Source organism: Salvelinus alpinus, chromosome 7 (genome assembly GCF_045679555.1).
Source record: "Salvelinus alpinus chromosome 7, SLU_Salpinus.1, whole genome shotgun sequence".
Classification (NCBI taxonomy): Eukaryota; Metazoa; Chordata; class Actinopteri; order Salmoniformes; family Salmonidae; genus Salvelinus; species Salvelinus alpinus.
Genome location: NC_092092.1, coordinates 16,374,774 through 16,397,707, shown reverse-complemented (window position 1 = coordinate 16,397,707; position 22,934 = coordinate 16,374,774). Strand labels below are relative to the sequence as shown.

Genomic DNA, 22,934 nt, shown 5'->3' with positions numbered 1-22,934 from the left:
ACTGTAGCTGGAGACCAAGACCATACCTGTAGTACTGTAGTACTGTAGCTGGAGACCTAGACCATACCTGTAGTACTGTAGTACTGTAGCTGGAGACCTAGACCATCCCTGTAGTACTGTAGCTGGAGACCAAGACAATCCCTGTAGTACTGTAGCTGGAGCCCAAGACCATACCTGTAGTACTGTAGTACTGTAGCTGGAGACCTAGACAATCCCTGTAGTACTGTAGTACTGTAGCTGGAGACCAAGACCATACCTGTAGTACTGTAGTACTGTAGCTGGAGACCTAGACCATCCCTGTAGTACTGTAGCTGGAGACCTAGACAATCCCTGTAGTACTGTAGTACTGTAGCTGGAGACCAAGACCATACCTGTAGTACTGTAGTACTGTAGCTGGAGACCTAGACAATCCCTGTAGTACTGTAGCTGGAGACCTAGACAATCCCTGTAGTACTGTAGTACTGTAGCTGGAGACCTAGACCATACCTGTAGTACTGTAGTACTGTAGCTGGAGACCAAGACCATACCTGTAGTACTGTAGCTGGAGACCTAGACAATCCCTGTAGTACTGTAGCTGGAGACCAAGACCATCCCTGTAGTACTGTAGCTGGAGACCTAGACAATCCCTGTAGTACTGTAGCTGGAGACCAAGACCATCCCTGTGGTACTGTAGCTGGAGACCAAGACAATCCCTGTAGTACTGTAGCTGGAGACCAAGACCATCCCTGTAGTACTGTAGTACTGTAGCTGGAGACCAAGACAATCCCTGTAGTACTGTAGCTGGAGACCAAGACAATCCCTGTAGTACTGTAGCTGGAGACCAAGACAATCCCTGTAGTACTGTAGCTGGAGACCAAGACCATACCTGTAGTACTGTAGTACTGTAGCTGGAGACCTAGACCATACCTGTAGTACTGTAGTACTGTAGCTGGAGACCTAGACCATCCCTGTAGTACTGTAGCTGGAGACCAAGACAATCCCTGTAGTACTGTAGCTGGAGCCCAAGACCATACCTGTAGTACTGTAGTACTGTAGCTGGAGACCAAGACAATCCCTGTAGTACTGTAGCTGGAGACCAAGACAATCCCTGTAGTACTGTAGTACTGTAGCTGGAGACCAAGACCATACCTGTAGTACTGTAGTACTGTAGCTGGAGACCAAGACAATCCCTGTAGTACTGTAGCTGGAGACCAAGACAATCCCTGTAGTACTGTAGTACTGTAGCTGGAGACCAAGACAATCCCTGTAGTACTGTAGCTGGAGACCAAGACCATACCTGTAGTACTGTAGTACTGTAGCTGGAGACCTAGACCATACCTGTAGTACTGTAGTACTGTAGCTGGAGACCTAGACCATCCCTGTAGTACTGTAGCTGGAGACCAAGACAATCCCTGTAGTACTGTAGCTGGAGACCAAGACCATACCTGTAGTACTGTAGTACTGTAGCTGGAGACCAAGACAATCCCTGTAGTACTGTAGCTGGAGACCAAGACAATCCCTGTAGTACTGTAGTACTGTAGCTGGAGACCAAGACCATACCTGTAGTACTGTAGTACTGTAGCTGGAGACCAAGACAATCCCTGTAGTACTGTAGCTGGAGACCAAGACAATCCCTGTAGTACTGTAGTACTGTAGCTGGAGACCAAGACCATACCTGTAGTACTGTAGTACTGTAGCTGGAGACCTAGACAATCCCTGTAGTACTGTAGTACTGTAGCTGGAGACCAAGACCATACCTGTAGTACTGTAGTACTGTAGCTGGAGACCTAGACAATCCCTGTAGTACTGTAGTACTGTAGCTGGAGACCAAGACCATACCTGTAGTACTGTAGTACTGTAGCTGGAGACCTAGACAATCCCTGTAGTACTGTAGCTGGAGACCAAGACAATCCCTGTAGTACTGTAGCTGGAGACCAAGACCATACCTGTAGTACTGTAGCTGGAGACCAAGACAATCCCTGTAGTACTGTAGCTGGAGACCAAGACCATACCTGTAGTACTGTAGTACTGTAGCTGGAGACCTAGACCATACCTGTAGTACTGTAGTACTGTAGCTGGAGACCTAGACCATCCCTGTAGTACTGTAGCTGGAGACCAAGACAATCCCTGTAGTACTGTAGCTGGAGACCAAGACCATACCTGTAGTACTGTAGTGCTGTAGCTGGAGACCAAGACAATCCCTGTAGTACTGTAGCTGGAGACCAAGACAATCCCTGTAGTACTGTAGTACTGTAGCTGGAGACCAAGACCATACCTGTAGTACTGTAGTACTGTAGCTGGAGACCAAGACAATCCCTGTAGTACTGTAGCTGGAGACCAAGACAATCCCTGTAGTACTGTAGTACTGTAGCTGGAGACCAAGACCATACCTGTAGTACTGTAGTACTGTAGCTGGAGACCTAGACAATCCCTGTAGTACTGTAGTACTGTAGCTGGAGACCAAGACCATACCTGTAGTACTGTAGTACTGTAGCTGGAGACCTAGACAATCCCTGTAGTACTGTAGTACTGTAGCTGGAGACCAAGACCATACCTGTAGTACTGTAGTACTGTAGCTGGATCCCTAGACAATCCCTGTAGTACTGTAGTACTGTAGCTGGAGACCAAGACCATACCTGTAGTACTGTAGTACTGTAGCTGGAGACCTAGACCATACCTGTAGTACTGTAGTACTGTAGCTGGAGACCAAGACCATACCTGTAGTACTGTAGTACTGTAGTACTGTAGCTGGAGACCTAGACAATCCCTGTAGTACTGTAGCTGGAGACCAAGACAATCCCTGTAGTACTGTAGCTGGAGACCTAGACAATCCCTGTAGTACTGTAGTACTGTAGCTGGAGACCTAGACCATACCTGTAGTACTGTAGTACTGTAGCTGGAGACCAAGACCATACCTGTAGTACTGTAGTACTGTAGCTGGAGACCTAGACAATCCCTGTAGTACTGTAGCTGGAGACCTAGACAATCCCTGTAGTACTGTAGTACTGTAGCTGGAGACCTAGACCATACCTGTAGTACTGTAGTACTGTAGCTGGAGACCAAGACCATACCTGTAGTACTGTAGCTGGAGACCTAGACAATCCCTGTAGTACTGTAGCTGGAGACCAAGACAATCCCTGTAGTACTGTAGCTGGAGACCTAGACAATCCCTGTAGTACTGTAGTACTGTAGCTGGAGACCTAGACAATCCCTGTAGTACTGTAGCTGGAGACCTAGACAATCCCTGTAGTACTGTAGCTGGAGACCTAGACAATCCCTGTAGTACTGTAGCTGGAGACCTAGACAATCCCTGTAGTACTGTAGTACTGTAGCTGGAGACCAAGACCATACCTGTAGTACTGTAGTACTGTAGCTGGAGACCTAGACAATCCCTGTAGTACTGTAGTACTGTAGCTGGAGACCAAGACCATACCTGTAGTACTGTAGTACTGTAGCTGGAGACCTAGACAATCCCTGTAGTACTGTAGCTGGAGACCTAGACAATCCCTGTAGTACTGTAGTACTCTAGCTGGAGACCTAGACCATACCTGTAGTACTGTAGTACTGTAGCTGGAGACCAAGACCATACCTGTAGTACTGTAGTACTGTAGTACTGTAGCTGGAGACCTAGACAATCCCTGTAGTACTGTAGCTGGAGACCAAGACAATCCCTGTAGTACTGTAGCTGGAGACCTAGACAATCCCTGTAGTACTGTAGTACTGTAGCTGGAGACCTAGACAATCCCTGTAGTACTGTAGCTGGAGACCTAGACAATCCCTGTAGTACTGTAGCTGGAGACCTAGACAATCCCTGTAGTACTGTAGTACTGTAGCTGGAGACCAAGACCATACCTGTAGTACTGTAGCTGGAGACCTAGACAATCCCTGTAGTACTGTAGTACTGTAGCTGGAGACCAAGACCATACCTGTAGTACTGTAGTACTGTAGCTGGAGACCTAGACAATCCCTGTAGTACTGTAGCTGGAGACCTAGACAATCCCTGTAGTACTGTAGTACTGTAGCTGGAGACCAAGACCATACCTGTAGTACTGTAGTACTGTTGCTGGAGACCTAGACAATCCCTGTAGTACTGTAGCTGGAGACCTAGACAATCCCTGTAGTACTGTAGTACTGTAGCTGGAGACCTAGACCATACCTGTAGTACTGTAGTACTGTAGCTGGAGACCAAGACCATACCTGTAGTACTGTAGTACTGTAGTACTGTAGCTGGAGACCTAGACAATCCCTGTAGTACTGTAGCTGGAGACCAAGACAATCCCTGTAGTACTGTAGCTGGAGACCTAGACAATCCCTGTAGTACTGTAGTACTGTAGCTGGAGACCTAGACCATACCTGTAGTACTGTAGCTGGAGACCAAGACCATACCTGTAGTACTGTAGTACTGTAGCTGGAGACCTAGACAATCCCTGTAGTACTGTAGCTGGAGACCTAGACAATCCCTGTAGTACTGTAGTACTGTAGCTGGAGACCTAGACCATACCTGTAGTACTGTAGTACTGTAGCTGGAGACCAAGACCATACCTGTAGTACTGTAGCTGGAGACCTAGACAATCCCTGTAGTACTGTAGCTGGAGACCAAGACAATCCCTGTAGTACTGTAGCTGGAGACCTAGACAATCCCTGTAGTACTGTAGTACTGTAGCTGGAGACCTAGACAATCCCTGTAGTACTGTAGCTGGAGACCTAGACAATCCCTGTAGTACTGTAGCTGGAGACCTAGACAATCCCTGTAGTACTGTAGTACTGTAGCTGGAGACCAAGACCATACCTGTAGTACTGTAGTACTGTAGCTGGAGACCTAGACAATCCCTGTAGTACTGTAGTACTGTAGCTGGAGACCAAGACCATACCTGTAGTACTGTAGTACTGTAGCTGGAGACCTAGACAATCCCTGTAGTACTGTAGCTGGAGACCTAGACAATCCCTGTAGTACTGTAGTACTGTAGCTGGAGACCAAGACCATACCTGTAGTACTGTAGTACTGTAGCTGGAGACCTAGACAATCCCTGTAGTACTGTAGCTGGAGACCTAGACAATCCCTGTAGTACTGTAGTACTGTAGCTGGAGACCTAGACCATACCTGTAGTACTGTAGTACTGTAGCTGGAGACCAAGACCATACCTGTAGCACTGTAGTACTGTAGCTGGAGACCTAGACAATCCCTGTAGTACTGTAGCTGGAGACCAAGACAATCCCTGTAGTACTGTAGCTGGAGACCTAGACAATCCCTGTAGTACTGTAGTACTGTAGCTGGAGACCTAGACAATCCCTGTAGTACTGTAGCTGGAGACCTAGACAATCCCTGTAGTACTGTAGCTGGAGACCTAGACAATCCCTGTAGTACTGTAGTACTGTAGCTGGAGACCAAGACCATACCTGTAGTACTGTAGTACTGTAGCTGGAGACCTAGACAATCCCTGTAGTACTGTAGTACTGTAGCTGGAGACCAAGACCATACCTGTAGTACTGTAGTACTGTAGCTGGAGACCTAGACAATCCCTGTAGTACTGTAGCTGGAGACCTAGACAATCCCTGTAGTACTGTAGCTGGAGACCTAGACCATACCTGTAGTACTGTAGTACTGTAGCTGGAGACCAAGACCATACCTGTAGTACTGTAGTACTGTAGTACTGTAGCTGGAGACCTAGATAATCCCTGTAGTACTGTAGCTGGAGACCAAGACAATCCCTGTAGTACTGTAGCTGGAGACCTAGACAATCCCTGTAGTACTGTAGTACTGTAGCTGGAGACCAAGACAATCCCTGTAGTACTGTAGCTGGAGACCAAGACCATACCTGTAGTACTGTAGCTGGAGACCTAGACAATCCCTGTAGTACTGTAGTACTGTAGCTGGAGACCAAGACAATCCCTGTAGTACTGTAGCTGGAGACCAAGACCATACCTGTAGTACTGTAGCTGGAGACCTAGACAATCCCTGTAGTACTGTAGCTGGAGACCAAGACCATACCTGTAGTACTGTAGTACTGTAGCTGGAGACCTAGACAATCCCTGTAGTACTGTAGCTGGAGACCTAGACAATCCCTGTAGTACTGTAGTACTGTAGCTGGAGACCAAGACCATACCTGTAGTACTGTAGTACTGTAGCTGGAGACCTAGACAATCCCTGTAGTACTGTAGCTGGAGACCTAGACAATCCCTGTAGTACTGTAGTACTGTAGCTGGAGACCTAGACCATACCTGTAGTACTGTAGTACTGTAGCTGGAGACCAAGACCATACCTGTAGTACTGTAGTACTGTAGCTGGAGACCTAGACAATCCCTGTAGTACTGTAGCTGGAGACCAAGACAATCCCTGTAGTACTGTAGCTGGAGACCTAGACAATCCCTGTAGTACTGTAGTACTGTAGCTGGAGACCTAGACCATCCCTGTAGTACTGTAGCTGGAGACCTAGACAATCCCTGTAGTACTGTAGCTGGAGACCTAGACAATCCCTGTAGTACTGTAGTACTGTAGCTGGAGACCAAGACCATACCTGTAGTACTGTAGTACTGTAGCTGGAGACCTAGACAATCCCTGTAGTACTGTAGTACTGTAGCTGGAGACCAAGACCATACCTGTAGTACTGTAGTACTGTAGCTGGAGACCTAGACAATCCCTGTAGTACTGTAGCTGGAGACCTAGACAATCCCTGTAGTACTGTAGCTGGAGACCTAGACCATACCTGTAGTACTGTAGTACTGTAGCTGGAGACCAAGACCATACCTGTAGTACTGTAGTACTGTAGTACTGTAGCTGGAGACCTAGATAATCCCTGTAGTACTGTAGCTGGAGACCAAGACAATCCCTGTAGTACTGTAGCTGGAGACCTAGACAATCCCTGTAGTACTGTAGTACTGTAGCTGGAGACCAAGACAATCCCTGTAGTACTGTAGCTGGAGACCAAGACCATACCTGTAGTACTGTAGCTGGAGACCTAGACAATCCCTGTAGTACTGTAGTACTGTAGCTGGAGACCAAGACAATCCCTGTAGTACTGTAGCTGGAGACCAAGACCATACCTGTAGTACTGTAGCTGGAGACCTAGACAATCCCTGTAGTACTGTAGCTGGAGACCAAGACCATACCTGTAGTACTGTAGCTGGAGACCTAGACAATCCCTGTAGTACAGTAGCTGGAGACCTAGACAATCCCTGTAGTACTGTAGTACTGTAGCTGGAGACCAAGACCATACCTGTAGTACTGTAGTACTGTAGCTGGAGACCAAGACCATACCTGTAGTACTGTAGTACTGTAGCTGGAGACCAAGACAATCCCTGTAGTACTGTAGCTGGAGACCAAGACCATACCTGTAGTACTGTAGCTGGAGACCTAGACAATCCCTGTAGTACTGTAGCTGGAGACCAAGACCATACCTGTAGTACTGTAGCTGGAGACCTAGACAATCCCTGTAGTACTGTAGCTGGAGACCTAGACAATCCCTGTAGTACTGTAGCTGGAGACCAAGACCATACCTGTAGTACTGTAGCTGGAGACCTAGACAATCCCTGTAGTACTGTAGTACTGTAGCTGGAGACCAAGACAATCCCTGTAGTACTGTAGCTGGAGACCAAGACCATACCTGTAGTACTGTAGCTGGAGACCTAGACAATCCCTGTAGTACTGTAGCTGGAGACCAAGACCATACCTGTAGTACTGTAGTACTGTAGCTGGAGACCTAGACAATCCCTGTAGTACTGTAGCTGGAGACCTAGACAATCCCTGTAGTACTGTAGTACTGTAGCTGGAGACCAAGACCATACCTGTAGTACTGTAGTACTGTAGCTGGAGACCTAGACAATCCCTGTAGTACTGTAGCTGGAGACCTAGACAATCCCTGTAGTACTGTAGTACTGTAGCTGGAGACCTAGACCATACCTGTAGTACTGTAGTACTGTAGCTGGAGACCAAGACCATACCTGTAGTACTGTAGTACTGTAGCTGGAGACCTAGACAATCCCTGTAGTACTGTAGCTGGAGACCAAGACAATCCCTGTAGTACTGTAGCTGGAGACCTAGACAATCCCTGTAGTACTGTAGTACTGTAGCTGGAGACCTAGACCATCCCTGTAGTACTGTAGCTGGAGACCTAGACAATCCCTGTAGTACTGTAGCTGGAGACCTAGACAATCCCTGTAGTACTGTAGTACTGTAGCTGGAGACCAAGACCATACCTGTAGTACTGTAGTACTGTAGCTGGAGACCTAGACAATCCCTGTAGTACTGTAGTACTGTAGCTGGAGACCAAGACCATACCTGTAGTACTGTAGTACTGTAGCTGGAGACCTAGACAATCCCTGTAGTACTGTAGCTGGAGACCTAGACAATCCCTGTAGTACTGTAGCTGGAGACCTAGACCATACCTGTAGTACTGTAGTACTGTAGCTGGAGACCAAGACCATACCTGTAGTACTGTAGTACTGTAGTACTGTAGCTGGAGACCTAGATAATCCCTGTAGTACTGTAGCTGGAGACCAAGACAATCCCTGTAGTACTGTAGCTGGAGACCTAGACAATCCCTGTAGTACTGTAGTACTGTAGCTGGAGACCAAGACAATCCCTGTAGTACTGTAGCTGGAGACCAAGACCATACCTGTAGTACTGTAGCTGGAGACCTAGACAATCCCTGTAGTACTGTAGTACTGTAGCTGGAGACCAAGACAATCCCTGTAGTACTGTAGCTGGAGACCAAGACCATACCTGTAGTACTGTAGCTGGAGACCTAGACAATCCCTGTAGTACTGTAGCTGGAGACCAAGACCATACCTGTAGTACTGTAGCTGGAGACCTAGACAATCCCTGTAGTACAGTAGCTGGAGACCTAGACAATCCCTGTAGTACTGTAGTACTGTAGCTGGAGACCAAGACCATACCTGTAGTACTGTAGTACTGTAGCTGGAGACCAAGACCATACCTGTAGTACTGTAGTACTGTAGCTGGAGACCAAGACAATCCCTGTAGTACTGTAGCTGGAGACCAAGACCATACCTGTAGTACTGTAGCTGGAGACCTAGACAATCCCTGTAGTACTGTAGCTGGAGACCAAGACCATACCTGTAGTACTGTAGCTGGAGACCTAGACAATCCCTGTAGTACTGTAGCTGGAGACCTAGACAATCCCTGTAGTACTGTAGCTGGAGACCAAGACCATCCCTGTAGTACTGTAGCTGGAGACCTAGACAATCCCTGTAGTACTGTAGCTGGAGACCAAGACCATCCCTGTAGTACTGTAGCTGGAGACCAAGACAATCCCTGTAGTACTGTAGCTGGAGACCAAGACCATCCCTGTAGTACTGTAGTACTGTAGCTGGAGACCAAGACAATCCCTGTAGTACTGTAGCTGGAGACCAAGACAATCCCTGTAGTACTGTAGCTGGAGACCAAGACAATCCCTGTAGTACTGTAGCTGGAGACCAAGACCATACCTGTAGTACTGTAGTACTGTAGCTGGAGACCAAGACAATCCCTGTAGTACTGTAGCTGGAGACCAAGACAATCCCTGTAGTACTGTAGTACTGTAGCTGGAGACCAAGACAATCCCTGTAGTACTGTAGCTGGAGACCAAGACAATCCCTGTAGTACTGTAGCTGGAGACCAAGACCATACCTGTAGTACTGTAGTACTGTAGCTGGAGACCTAGACCATACCTGTAGTACTGTAGTACTGTAGCTGGAGACCTAGACCATCCCTGTAGTACTGTAGCTGGAGACCTAGACCATCCCTGTAGTACTGTAGCTGGAGACCAAGACCATACCTGTAGTACTGTAGCTGGAGACCAAGACAATCCCTGTAGTACTGTAGTACTGTAGCTGGAGACCAAGACCATACCTGTAGTACTGTAGTACTGTAGCTGGAGACCAAGACAATCCCTGTAGTACTGTAGCTGGAGACCAAGACAATCCCTGTAGTACTGTAGTACTGTAGCTGGAAACCAAGACAATCCCTGTAGTACTGTAGCTGGAGACCAAGACCATACCTGTAGTACTGTAGTACTGTAGCTGGAGACCTAGACCATACCTGTAGTACTGTAGTACTGTAGCTGTAGAACCTAGACCATCCCTGTAGTACTGTAGCTGGAGACCAAGACAATCCCTGTAGTACTGTAGCTGGAGACCAAGACAATCCCTGTAGTACTGTAGCTGGAGACCAAGACAATCCCTGTAGTACTGTAGCTGGAGACCAAGACCATACCTGTAGTACTGTAGTACTGTAGCTGGAGACCTAGACCATACCTGTAGTACTGTAGTACTGTAGCTGGAGAACCTAGACCATCCCTGTAGTACTGTAGCTGGAGACTAAGACAATCCCTGTAGTACTGTAGCTGGAGACCAAGACCATACCTGTAGTACTGTAGTACTGTAGCTGGAGACCAAGACAATCCCTGTAGTACTGTAGCTGGAGACCAAGACAATCCCTGTAGTACTGTAGTACTGTAGCTGGAGACCAAGACCATACCTGTAGTACTGTAGTACTGTAGCTGGAGACCAAGACAATCCCTGTAGTACTGTAGCTGGAGACCAAGACAATCCCTGTAGTACTGTAGTACTGTAGCTGGAGACCAAGACCATACCTGTAGTACTGTAGTACTGTAGCTGGAGACCTAGACAATCCCTGTAGTACTGTAGTACTGTAGCTGGAGACCAAGACCATACCTGTAGTACTGTAGTACTGTAGCTGGAGACCTAGACAATCCCTGTAGTACTGTAGTACTGTAGCTGGAGACCAAGACCATACCTGTAGTACTGTAGTACTGTAGCTGGAGACCAAGACAATCCCTGTAGTACTGTAGCTGGAGACCAAGATAATCCCTGTAGTACTGTAGCTGGAGACCAAGACCATACCTGTAGTACTGTAGTACTGTAGCTGGAGACCAAGACAATCCCTGTAGTACTGTAGCTGGAGACCAAGACAATCCCTGTAGTACTGTAGCTGGAGACCAAGACCATACCTGTAGTACTGTAGTACTGTAGCTGGAGACCAAGACAATCCCTGTAGTACTGTAGCTGGAGACCAAGACAATCCCTGTAGTACTGTAGTACTGTAGCTGGAGACCAAGACCATACCTGTAGTACTGTAGTACTGTAGCTGGAGACCTAGACAATCCCTGTAGTACTGTAGTACTGTAGCTGGAGACCAAGACCATACCTGTAGTACTGTAGTACTGTAGCTGGAGACCTAGACAATCCCTGTAGTACTGTAGCTGGAGACCAAGACCATACCTGTAGTACTGTAGTACTGTAGCTGGAGACCTAGACAATCCCTGTAGTACTGTAGCTGGAGACCTAGACAATCCCTGTAGTACTGTAGCTGGAGACCAAGACCATACCTGTAGTACTGTAGTACTGTAGCTGGAGACCTAGACAATCCCTGTAGTACTGTAGTACTGTAGCTGGAGACCAAGACCATACCTGTAGTACTGTAGCTGGAGACCAAGACCATACCTGTAGTACTGTAGTACTGTAGCTGGAGACCAAGACAATCCCTGTAGTACTGTAGCTGGAGACCAAGACAATCCCTGTAGTACTGTAGCTGGAGACCAAGACCATACCTGTAGTACTGTAGTACTGTAGCTGGAGACCAAGACAATCCCTGTAGTACTGTAGCTGGAGACCAAGACAATCCCTGTAGTACTGTAGTACTGTAGCTGGAGACCAAGACCATACCTGTAGTACTGTAGTACTGTAGCTGGAGACCTAGACAATCCCTGTAGTACTGTAGTACTGTAGCTGGAGACCAAGACCATACCTGTAGTACTGTAGTACTGTAGCTGGAGACCAAGACAATCCCTGTAGTACTGTAGCTGGAGACCAAGACAATCCCTGTAGTACTGTAGTACTGTAGCTGGAGACCAAGACCATACCTGTAGTACTGTAGTACTGTAGCTGGAGACCTAGACAATCCCTGTAGTACTGTAGCTGGAGACCTAGACAATCCCTGTAGTACTGTAGTACTGTAGCTGGAGACCAAGACCATACCTGTAGTACTGTAGTACTGTAGCTGGAGACCTAGACAATCCCTGTAGTACTGTAGTACTGTAGCTGGAGACCAAGACCATACCTGTAGTACTGTAGTACTGTAGCTGGAGACCTAGACAATCCCTGTAGTACTGTAGCTGGAGACCTAGACAATCCCTGTAGTACTGTAGTACTGTAGCTGGAGACCTAGACCATACCTGTAGTACTGTAGTACTGTAGCTGGAGACCAAGACCATACCTGTAGTACTGTAGTACTGTAGTACTGTAGCTGGAGACCTAGACAATCCCTGTAGTACTGTAGCTGGAGACCAAGACAATCCCTGTAGTACTGTAGCTGGAGACCTAGACAATCCCTGTAGTACTGTAGTACTGTAGCTGGAGACCTAGACAATCCCTGTAGTACTGTAGCTGGAGACCTAGACAATCCCTGTAGTACTGTAGCTGGAGACCTAGACAATCCCTGTAGTACTGTAGTACTGTAGCTGGAGACCAAGACCATACCTGTAGTACTGTAGTACTGTAGCTGGAGACCTAGACAATCCCTGTAGTACTGTAGTACTGTAGCTGGAGACCAAGACCATACCTGTAGTACTGTAGTACTGTAGCTGGAGACCTAGACAATCCCTGTAGTACTGTAGCTGGAGACCTAGACAATCCCTGTAGTACTGTAGTACTGTAGCTGGAGACCAAGACCATACCTGTAGTACTGTAGTACTGTAGCTGGAGACCAAGACCATACCTGTAGTACTGTAGTACTGTAGCTGGAGACCTAGACAATCCCTGTAGTACTGTAGCTGGAGACCTAGACAATCCCTGTAGTACTGTAGTACTGTAGCTGGAGACCTAGACCATACCTGTAGTACTGTAGTACTGTAGCTGGAGACCAAGACCATACCTGTAGTACTGTAGTACTGTAGTACTGTAGCTGGAGACCTAGACAATCCCTGTAGTACTGTAGCTGGAGACCAAGACAATCCCTGCAGTACTGTAGCTGGAGACCTAGACAATCCCTGTAGTACTGTAGTACTGTAGCTGGAGACCTAGACCATACCTGTAGTACTGTAGTACTGTAGCTGGAGACCAAGACCATACCTGTAGTACTGTAGTACTGTAGCTGGAGACCTAGACAATCCCTGTAGTACTGTAGCTGGAGACCTAGACAATCCCTGTAGTACTGTAGTACTGTAGCTGGAGACCTAGACCATACCTGTAGTACTGTAGTACTGTAGCTGGAGACCAAGACCATACCTGTAGTACTGTAGCTGGAGACCTAGACAATCCCTGTAGTACTGTAGCTGGAGACCAAGACAATCCCTGTAGTACTGTAGCTGGAGACCTAGACAATCCCTGTAGTACTGTAGTACTGTAGCTGGAGACCTAGACAATCCCTGTAGTACTGTAGCTGGAGACCTAGACAATCCCTGTAGTACTGTAGCTGGAGACCTAGACAATCCCTGTAGTACTGTAGTACTGTAGCTGGAGGCCAAGACCATACCAGTAGTACTGTAGTACTGTAGCTGGAGACCTAGACAATCCCTGTAGTACTGTAGTACTGTAGCTGGAGACCAAGACCATACCTGTAGTACTGTAGTACTGTAGCTGGAGACCTAGACAATCCCTGTAGTACTGTAGCTGGAGACCTAGACAATCCCTGTAGTACTGTAGTACTGTAGCTGGAGACCAAGACCATACCTGTAGTACTGTAGTACTGTAGCTGGAGACCTAGACAATCCCTGTAGTACTGTAGCTGGAGACCTAGACAATCCCTGTAGTACTGTAGTACTGTAGCTGGAGACCTAGACCATACCTGTAGTACTGTAGTACTGTGGCTGGAGACCAAGACCATACCTGTAGTACTGTAGTACTGTAGTACTGTAGCTGGAGACCTAGACAATCCCTGTAGTACTGTAGCTGGAGACCAAGACAATCCCTGTAGTACTGTAGCTGGAGACCTAGACAATCCCTGTAGTACTGTAGTACTGTAGCTGGAGACCTAGACAATCCCTGTAGTACTGTAGCTGGAGACCTAGACAATCCCTGTAGTACTGTAGCTGGAGACCTAGACAATCCCTGTAGTACTGTAGTACTGTAGCTGGAGACCAAGACCATACCTGTAGTACTGTAGTACTGTAGCTGGAGACCTAGACAATCCCTGTAGTACTGTAGTACTGTAGCTGGAGACCAAGACCATACCTGTAGTACTGTAGTACTGTAGCTGGAGACCTAGACAATCCCTGTAGTACTGTAGCTGGAGACCTAGACAATCCCTGTAGTACTGTAGTACTGTAGCTGGAGACCTAGACCATACCTGTAGTACTGTAGTACTGTAGCTGGAGACCAAGACCATACCTGTAGTACTGTAGTACTGTAGTACTGTAGCTGGAGACCTAGACAATCCCTGTAGTACTGTAGCTGGAGACCAAGACAATCCCTGTAGTACTGTAGCTGGAGACCTAGACAATCCCTGTAGTACTGTAGCTGGAGACCTAGACAATCCCTGTAGTACTGTAGCTGGAGACCTAGACAATCCCTGTAGTACTGTAGCTGGAGACCTAGACAATCCCTGTAGTACTGTAGTACTGTAGCTGGAGACCTAGACAATCCCTGTAGTACTGTAGCTGGAGACCTAGACAATCCCTGTAGTACTGTAGCTGGAGACCTAGACAATCCCTGTAGTACTGTAGTACTGTAGCTGGAGACCAAGACCATACCTGTAGTACTGTAGTACTGTAGCTGGAGACCTAGACAATCCCTGTAGTACTGTAGTACTGTAGCTGGAGACCAAGACCATACCTGTAGTACTGTAGTACTGTAGCTGGAGACCTAGACAATCCCTGTAGTACTGTAGCTGGAGACCTAGACAATCCCTGTAGTACTGTAGTACTGTAGCTGGAGACCTAGACCATACCTGTAGTACTGTAGTACTGTAGCTGGAGACCAAGACCATACCTGTAGTACTGTAGTACTGTAGTACTGTAGCTGGAGACCTAGACAATCCCTGTAGTACTGTAGCTGGAGACCAAGACAATCCCTGTAGTACTGTAGCTGGAGACCTAGACAATCCCTGTAGTACTGTAGTACTGTAGCTGGAGACCTAGACAATCCCTGTAGTACTGTAGCTGGAGACCTAGACAATCCCTGTAGTACTGTAGCTGGAGACCTAGACAATCCCTGTAGTACTGTAGTACTGTAGCTGGAGACCAAGACCATACCTGTAGTACTGTAGTACTGTAGCTGGAGACCAAGACCATACCTGTAGTACTGTAGTACTGTAGTACTGTAGCTGGAGACCTAGACAATCCCTGTAGTACTGTAGCTGGAGACCTAGACAATCCCTGTAGTACTGTAGTACTGTAGCTGGAGACCAAGACCATACCTGTAGTACTGTAGTACTGTAGCTGGAGACCTAGACAATCCCTGTAGTACTGTAGCTGGAGACCTAGACAATCCCTGTAGTACTGTAGTACTGTAGCTGGAGACCTAGACCATACCTGTAGTACTGTAGTACTGTAGCTGGAGACCAAGACCATACCTGTAGTACTGTAGTACTGTAGTACTGTAGCTGGAGACCTAGACAATCCCTGTAGTACTGTAGCTGGAGACCTAGACAATCCCTGTAGTACTGTAGCTGGAGACCTAGACAATCCCTGTAGTACTGTAGTACTGTAGCTGGAGACCAAGACCATACCTGTAGTACTGTAGTACTGTAGCTGGAGACCAAGACCATACCTGTAGTACTGTAGTACTGTAGTACTGTAGCTGGAGACCTAGACAATCCCTGTAGTACTGTAGCTGGAGACCTAGACAATCCCTGTAGTACTGTAGTACTGTAGCTGGAGACCAAGACCATACCTGTAGTACTGTAGTACTGTAGCTGGAGACCTAGACAATCCCTGTAGTACTGTAGCTGGAGACCTAGACAATCCCTGTAGTACTGTAGTACTGTAGCTGGAGACCTAGACCATACCTGTAGTACTGTAGTACTGTAGCTGGAGACCAAGACCATACCTGTAGTACTGTAGTACTGTAGTACTGTAGCTGGAGACCTAGACAATCCCTGTAGTACTGTAGCTGGAGACCAAGACAATCCCTGTAGTACTGTAGCTGGAGACCTAGACAATCCCTGTAGTACTGTAGTACTGTAGCTGGAGACCTAGACAATCCCTGTAGTACTGTAGCTGGAGACCTAGACAATCCCTGTAGTACTGTAGCTGGAGACCTAGACAATCCCTGTAGTACTGTAGTACTGTAGCTGGAGACCAAGACCATACCTGTAGTACTGTAGTACTGTAGCTGGAGACCTAGACAATCCCTGTAGTACTGTAGTACTGTAGCTGGAGACCAAGACCATACCTGTAGTACTGTAGTACTGTAGCTGGAGACCTAGACAATCCCTGTAGTACTGTAGCTGGAGACCTAGACAATCCCTGTAGTACTGTAGTACTGTAGCTGGAGACCTAGACCATACCTGTAGTACTGTAGTACTGTAGCTGGAGACCAAGACCATACCTGTAGTACTGTAGTACTGTAGTACTGTAGCTGGAGACCTAGACAATCCCTGTAGTACTGTAGCTGGAGACCAAGACAATCCCTGTAGTACTGTAGCTGGAGACCTAGACAATCCCTGTAGTACTGTAGCTGGAGACCTAGACAATCCCTGTAGTACTGTAGCTGGAGACCTAGACAATCCCTGTAGTACTGTAGCTGGAGACCTAGACAATCCCTGTAGTACTGTAGTACTGTAGCTGGAGACCTAGACAATCCCTGTAGTACTGTAGCTGGAGACCTAGACAATCCCTGTAGTACTGTAGCTGGAGACCTAGACAATCCCTGTAGTACTGTAGTACTGTAGCTGGAGACCAAGACCATACCTGTAGTACTGTAGTACTGTAGCTGGAGACCTAGACAATCCCTGTAGTACTGTAGTACTGTAGCTGGAGACCAAGACCATACCTGTAGTACTGTAGTACTGTAGCTGGAGACCTAGACAATCCCTGTAGTACTGTAGCTGGAGACCTAGACAATCCCTGTAGTACTGTAGTACTGTAGCTGGAGACCTAGACCATACCTGTAGTACTGTAGTACTGTAGCTGGAGACCAAGACCATACCTGTAGTACTGTAGTACTGTAGTACTGTAGCTGGAGACCCAGACAATCCCTGTAGTACTGTAGCTGGAGACCAAGACAATCCCTGTAGTACTGTAGCTGGAGACCTAGACAATCCCTGTAGTACTGTAGTACTGTAGCTGGAGACCTAGACAATCCCTGCAGTACTGTAGCTGGAGACCTAGACAATCCCTGTAGTACTGTAGCTGGAGACCTAGACAATCCCTGTAGTACTGTAGTACTGTAGCTGGAGACCAAGACCATACCTGTAGTACTGTAGTACTGTAGCTGGAGACCTAGACAATCCCTGTAGTACTGTAGTACTGTAGCTGGAGACCAAGACCATACCTGTAGTACTGTAGTACTGTAGCTGGAGACCAAGACCATCCCTGTAGTACTGTAGTTGGAGACCAAGACCATCCCTGTAGTACTGTAGCTGGAGACCAAGACCATACCTGTAGTACTGTAGTACTGTAGCTGGAGACCAAGACCATACCTGTAGTACTGTAGCTGGAGACCAAGACCATACCTGTAGTACTGTAGTACTGTAGCTGGAGACCTAGACGATCCCTGTAGTACTGTAGCTGGAGACCTAGACAATCCCTGTAGTACTGTAGTACTGTAGCTGGAGACCAAGACCATCCCTGTAGTACTGTAGCTGGAGACCAAGACCATCCCTGTAGTACTGTAGCTGGAGACCAAGACCATCCCTGGTAACAACAAGGTAACAACCCACCAGTGTTTGAGTAAAGCCAGTGTGTGTATGCTGATGCTCAACACTATACACGTCAGCTACTACAGAGTCTGAAATGACTGCAACACCTAACAAAGAGCTGCAGTTAGTTCCAGAATGGGTGGCAAGGAATAAATTAGTCCTACATATTTAAAAACTAAAAGCATTGTTTTTTGATACAAATCATTCAATAAACCTTAAACCTGAACTAAATCCTGTAATAAATCATGTACAAATAGAGCAAGTTGAGGTGACTAAACTGCTTGTATTAACTCTGGATTGTAAACTGTCTTGGTCAAAACATATTGATACAACAGTAGCTAAGATGGGGAGAAGTCTGTCCATAATCATGCGATGCTCTACCTTCTTAACTACACTATCAACAAGGCAGGTCCTACAGGCTCTAGTTTTGTCGCACCTGGACTACTGTTCAGTCGTGTGGTCAGGTGACACAAAGAGGGATTTAGGACAATTGTAATTGGCTCACAACAGGGCAGCACGGCTGGCCCTTGAATGTGCATACATTAATAATATGCATGTCAATCTCTCCTGGCTCAAAGTGGAGGAGAGATTGACTTCATCACTTCTTGTTTTTGTTAGAGGTATTGACATGTTAAAAGCACCAATTGGCTTCATTGGTAAGTGCATCGGCGTTGTCCCCACAGTGACCGTATGTACATACCCCAACCAGAAGCCATGGATTACAGGCAACATCCGCACTGAGCTAAAGGGTAGAGCGGGACTCTAACCCGGAAGCTTATAAGAAATCCTACTATGCCCTCCAACGAACCATCAAACAGGCAAAGCATCAATACAGGACTAAGATTGAATCGTAATACATCGGCTCTGATGCTCGTCAGATGTGGCAGACTCGTCAGATGTCACAGACTATAAAGGGAAGCACAACCGAGAACTGCCCAGTGCCACGAGCCTACTAGACGAGCGAAACTACTTCTATGCTCGCTTTGAGGCAAATAAAACTGAAATATGCATGAGAGCACCAGCTGTTCCGGAAGACTGTGTAATCACGCTCTCCACAGCCGATGTGAGTAAGACCTTTAAACAGGTCAACATTCACAAGGCCGCAGGGCCAGAACGGATTACCAGGACTTGTACTACGAGCATGCACTGACCAACTGGCAAGTGTCTTCACTGACATTTTCAACCTCTCCCTGTCCGAGTCTGTAATACCAACATGTTTTAAGCAGACCACCATAGTGCCTGTGCCCAAGAACACTAAGGTAACCTGCCTAAATGACTACTGACCCGTAGCATTCACGTCTGTAGCCATGAAGTGCTTTGAAAGGCTGGTCATTGCTCACATCAACACCATCATCCCAGGAACCCTAGACTCACTTCAATTTGCATACCGCCCCAACAGATCCACAGATGATGCAATCTCTATCTCACTCCACACTGCGCTTTCACACCTGGACAAAAGGAACACCTATGTGAGACTGCTGTTCATTGACTACAGCTCAGCGTTCAACACATTCGCCACGCTGATCCTCAACACGGGGGCCCCTCAGGGGTGCGTCCTCAGTCCCCTACTGTACTCCCTGTTTACTCATGACTGCACAGCCAGGCACGACTCCAACACCATCATTAAGTTTGCCGATGACGCAAGTGGTAGGCCTGATCACCGACAATGATGAGACAGCCTATAGGGAGGAGGTCAGAGACCTGGCTGTGTGGTACCAGGACAACAACCTCTCCCTCAACGTGATCATAACAAAGGAGATGATTGTGGACTCCAGAAAAAAGAGGGTCGAGCACGCCCCCATTCTCATCGACGGGGCTGCAGTGGAGCAGGTTGAGAGCTTCAAGTTCCTTGGCGTCCACATCCCCAACAAACTAACATGGTCCAAACACACCAAGACAGTCGTGAAGAGGGCACGACAAAACCTATTCCCCCTCAGGAGACTGAAATGATTTGGCATGGCTCCTCAGATCCTCAAACGGTTTTACAGCTGCACCATCGAGATCATCCTGACTGGTTGCATCACTGCCTGGTATGGCTGCTGCTCGGCCTCCGACCTCTATACCAGGCGGTGTCGGAGGAAGGCCCTAAAAATGGTCAAAGACTCCAGCCACCCTAGTCATAGACTCTTCTCTCTGCTACTGCACGGTAAGCGGTACCGGAGCGCCAAGTCTACCCCCAAGCCATAAGAACATCTAATCAAATGTCTACCCAGACTATTTGCATTGCCCCCCCTCCCCCTCTTTTACACCGCTGATACTCTCTATTGTTATCATCTGTGCATTGTCACTTTAACTTAACCTACATGTACATATTACCTCAACTAACCGGTGCCCCCGCACATTGACAATGTACCGGTACCCCCTGTATATAGCCTCCACATTGACTCTGTACCGGTACCACCCTGTATATAGTCTCCACATTGACTCTGTACCGGTACCCCCTGTATATAGCCTCCACATTGACTCTGTACCGGTACCCCCTGTATATAGCCTCCACATTGACTCTGTACCGGTATCCCCTGTATATAGCCTCCACATTGACTCTGTACCGGTACCACCCTGTATATAGTCTCCACATTGACTCTGTACCGGTACCCCCTGTATATAGCCTCCACATTGACTCTGTACCGGTACCCCCTGTATATAGCCTCCACATTGACTCTGTACCGGTACCACCCTGTATATAGCCTCCACATTGACTCTGTACCGGTACCACCCTGTATATAGTCTCGCTATTGTTATTTTACTGCTGCTCTTTAATGATTTGTTACTTTTATTTATTATTCTTATCTGTTTTTTTTTTAACTGTATTGTTGGTTAGTTGCTCATAAGTAAGCATTTCACTGTAAGGTGTTGTATTCGGCGCATGTGACTAATAAAATTAGATTTGATATCTTTATAGAAAAGTTAACAAATTTGCCTCCTTCTGTACACATATGGCGCCAGCATATCTTTATCTCTCTGGTCTTTCTTTCTTTTTTCTTTTTTTACCCCCTTTTCTCCCCAATTTTCGTGGTATCCAATTGCTAGTAATTACTATCTTGTCTCATCGCTACAACTCCCGTACGGGCTCGGGAGAGACGAAGGTCGAAAGCCATGCGTCCTCCGAAACACAACCCAACCAAGCCGCACTGCTTCTTAACACAGCGCGCCTCCAACCCGGAAGCCAGCCGCACCAATGTGCCGGAGGAAACACCGTGCACCTGGCTCCCTTGGTTAGCGCGCACTGCGCCCGGCCCGCCACAGGAGTCGCTGGTGCGCGATGAGACAAGGATATCCCTACCGGCCAAACCCTCCCTAACCCGGACGACGCCCCACGAGCCTGGGCGCGAACCCAGAGTCTCTGGTGGCGCAGCTAGCGCTGCAATGCAGTGCTAGACCTAAGCTTCTCTTCCTTAATATATATTTTATTATATTATGTTAATATCATACAGTGGACACCTCAGCCCTTTACGTCTATACATGCAATGTCCTGATGCATTTAGTGCTCAAATCTCCTACAGCTGAACCGTGATGTGGACAATTACTGTTTTAGGAAAGTACAAACCAATGAAACAATAGACTATGACGTTTTGAATATGCTACACATCGAAACACAACTAATTGTGTTTTAGTAATTTGTTCTAGGCCATTTTTAAGGACAATATGGCTTGTCTATTGATGGTGCTGGCAGCAACCAGTCGGAGGGATTTTCTGTCTTTCTACTCTTGGATCAGAACGGGTCTGAATGGACACGAGGACTTCTAAACTAAAGACTTCTAAACTACAGACTTCTAAACTACAGACTTCTAAACTACACACTGCTAAACTACACACTGCTAAACTACACACTTCTAAACTACACACTTCTAAACTACACACTTCTAAACTACACACCTCTAAACTACACACTGCTAAACTACACACTGCTAAACTACAGACTTCTAAACTACACACCTCTAAACTACACACTTCTAAACTACAGACTTCTTGTTTCTTCTCCATCTGACCACCATGTTGTTTCTTCTCCATCTGACCACCATGTTGTTTCTGCTCCATCTGACCACCATGTTGTTTCTGCTCCATCTGACCACCATGTTGTTTCTGCTCCATCTGACCACCATGTTGTTTCTGCTCCATCTGACCACCATGTTGTTTCTGCATCATCTGACCACCATGTTGTTTCTGCTCCATCTGACCACCATGTTGTTTCTGCTCCATCTGACCACCATCTTGTTTCTGCTCCCCAGGTACAGTGGCTGCATCTTCCTCCTGCTCCTCGTCCCCGTCCTCCAGCTCTCTAACAGCAGCGGTGATGTTGACGCTAGCCGGCACTCCTGTGTCGTCCTCTTCCTCCTCTCAGAACTCTGTGGTGTCTGTAGAGTGTAGGTGACAGGACACCCCTCACCCTCCCAACCTTCTGAGGCCCAGGACACCCCTCACCTTCCCAACCTTCTGAGGCCCAGGACACCCCTCACCCCTCCCAACCTTCTGAGGCCCAGGAAACCCCTCACCCTCCCAACCTTCTGAGGCCCAGGACACCCCTCACCCCTCCCAACCTTCTGAGGCCCAGGATACCCCTCGCCCTCCCAACCTTCTGAGGCCCAGGACACCCCTCACCCTCCCAACCTTCTGAGGCCCAGGACACCCCTCGCCCTCCCAACCTTCTGAGGCCCAGGACACCCCTCGCCCTCCCAACCTTCTGAGGCCCAGGACACCCCTCGCCCTCCAAACCTTCTGAGGCCCAGGACACCCCTCACCCCTCCCAACCTTCTGAGGCCCAGGACACCCCTCACCCTCCCAACCTTCTGAGGCCCAGGACACCCCTCACCCCTCCCAACCTTCTGAGGCCCAGGATACCCCTCGCCCTCCCAACCTTCTGAGGCCCAGGACACCCCTCGCCCTCCCAACCTTCTGAGGCCCAGGACACCCCTCGCCCTCCCAACCTTCTGAGGCCCAGGACACCCCTCGCCCTCCCAACCTTCTGAGGCCCAGGACACCCCTCGCCCTCCCAACCTTCTGAGGCCCAGGACACCCCTCGCCCTCCCAACCTTCTGAGGCCCAGGACACCCCTCGCCCTCCCAACCTTCTGAGGCCCAGGACACCCCTCGCCCTCCCAACCTTCTGAGGCCCAGGACACCCCTCGCCCTCCCAACCTTCT

General features: G+C 47.8%; 1 protein-coding gene across 2 annotated transcripts in view; it reads left to right on the top strand.

Moving 5' to 3' along the window:
• The window catches only part of LOC139580516 (AT-rich interactive domain-containing protein 4B-like), a 301,203-nt gene extending 278,495 nt beyond the window's left edge, over positions 1 to 22,708 (top strand). Inside the window, exon 17 of one of the 2 annotated variants that reach the window (XM_071409283.1) lies at positions 22,024 to 22,708. In XM_071409283.1, coding sequence (XP_071265384.1) covers positions 22,024 to 22,166 — 143 coding nt within the window. In that variant the 3' untranslated portion in view covers positions 22,167 to 22,708. The remainder of the gene's footprint in view (positions 1 to 22,023) is intronic. The other variant, XM_071409282.1, reaches the window with a different exon arrangement.
• The last annotated feature ends 226 nt before the right edge of the window (positions 22,709 to 22,934 follow it).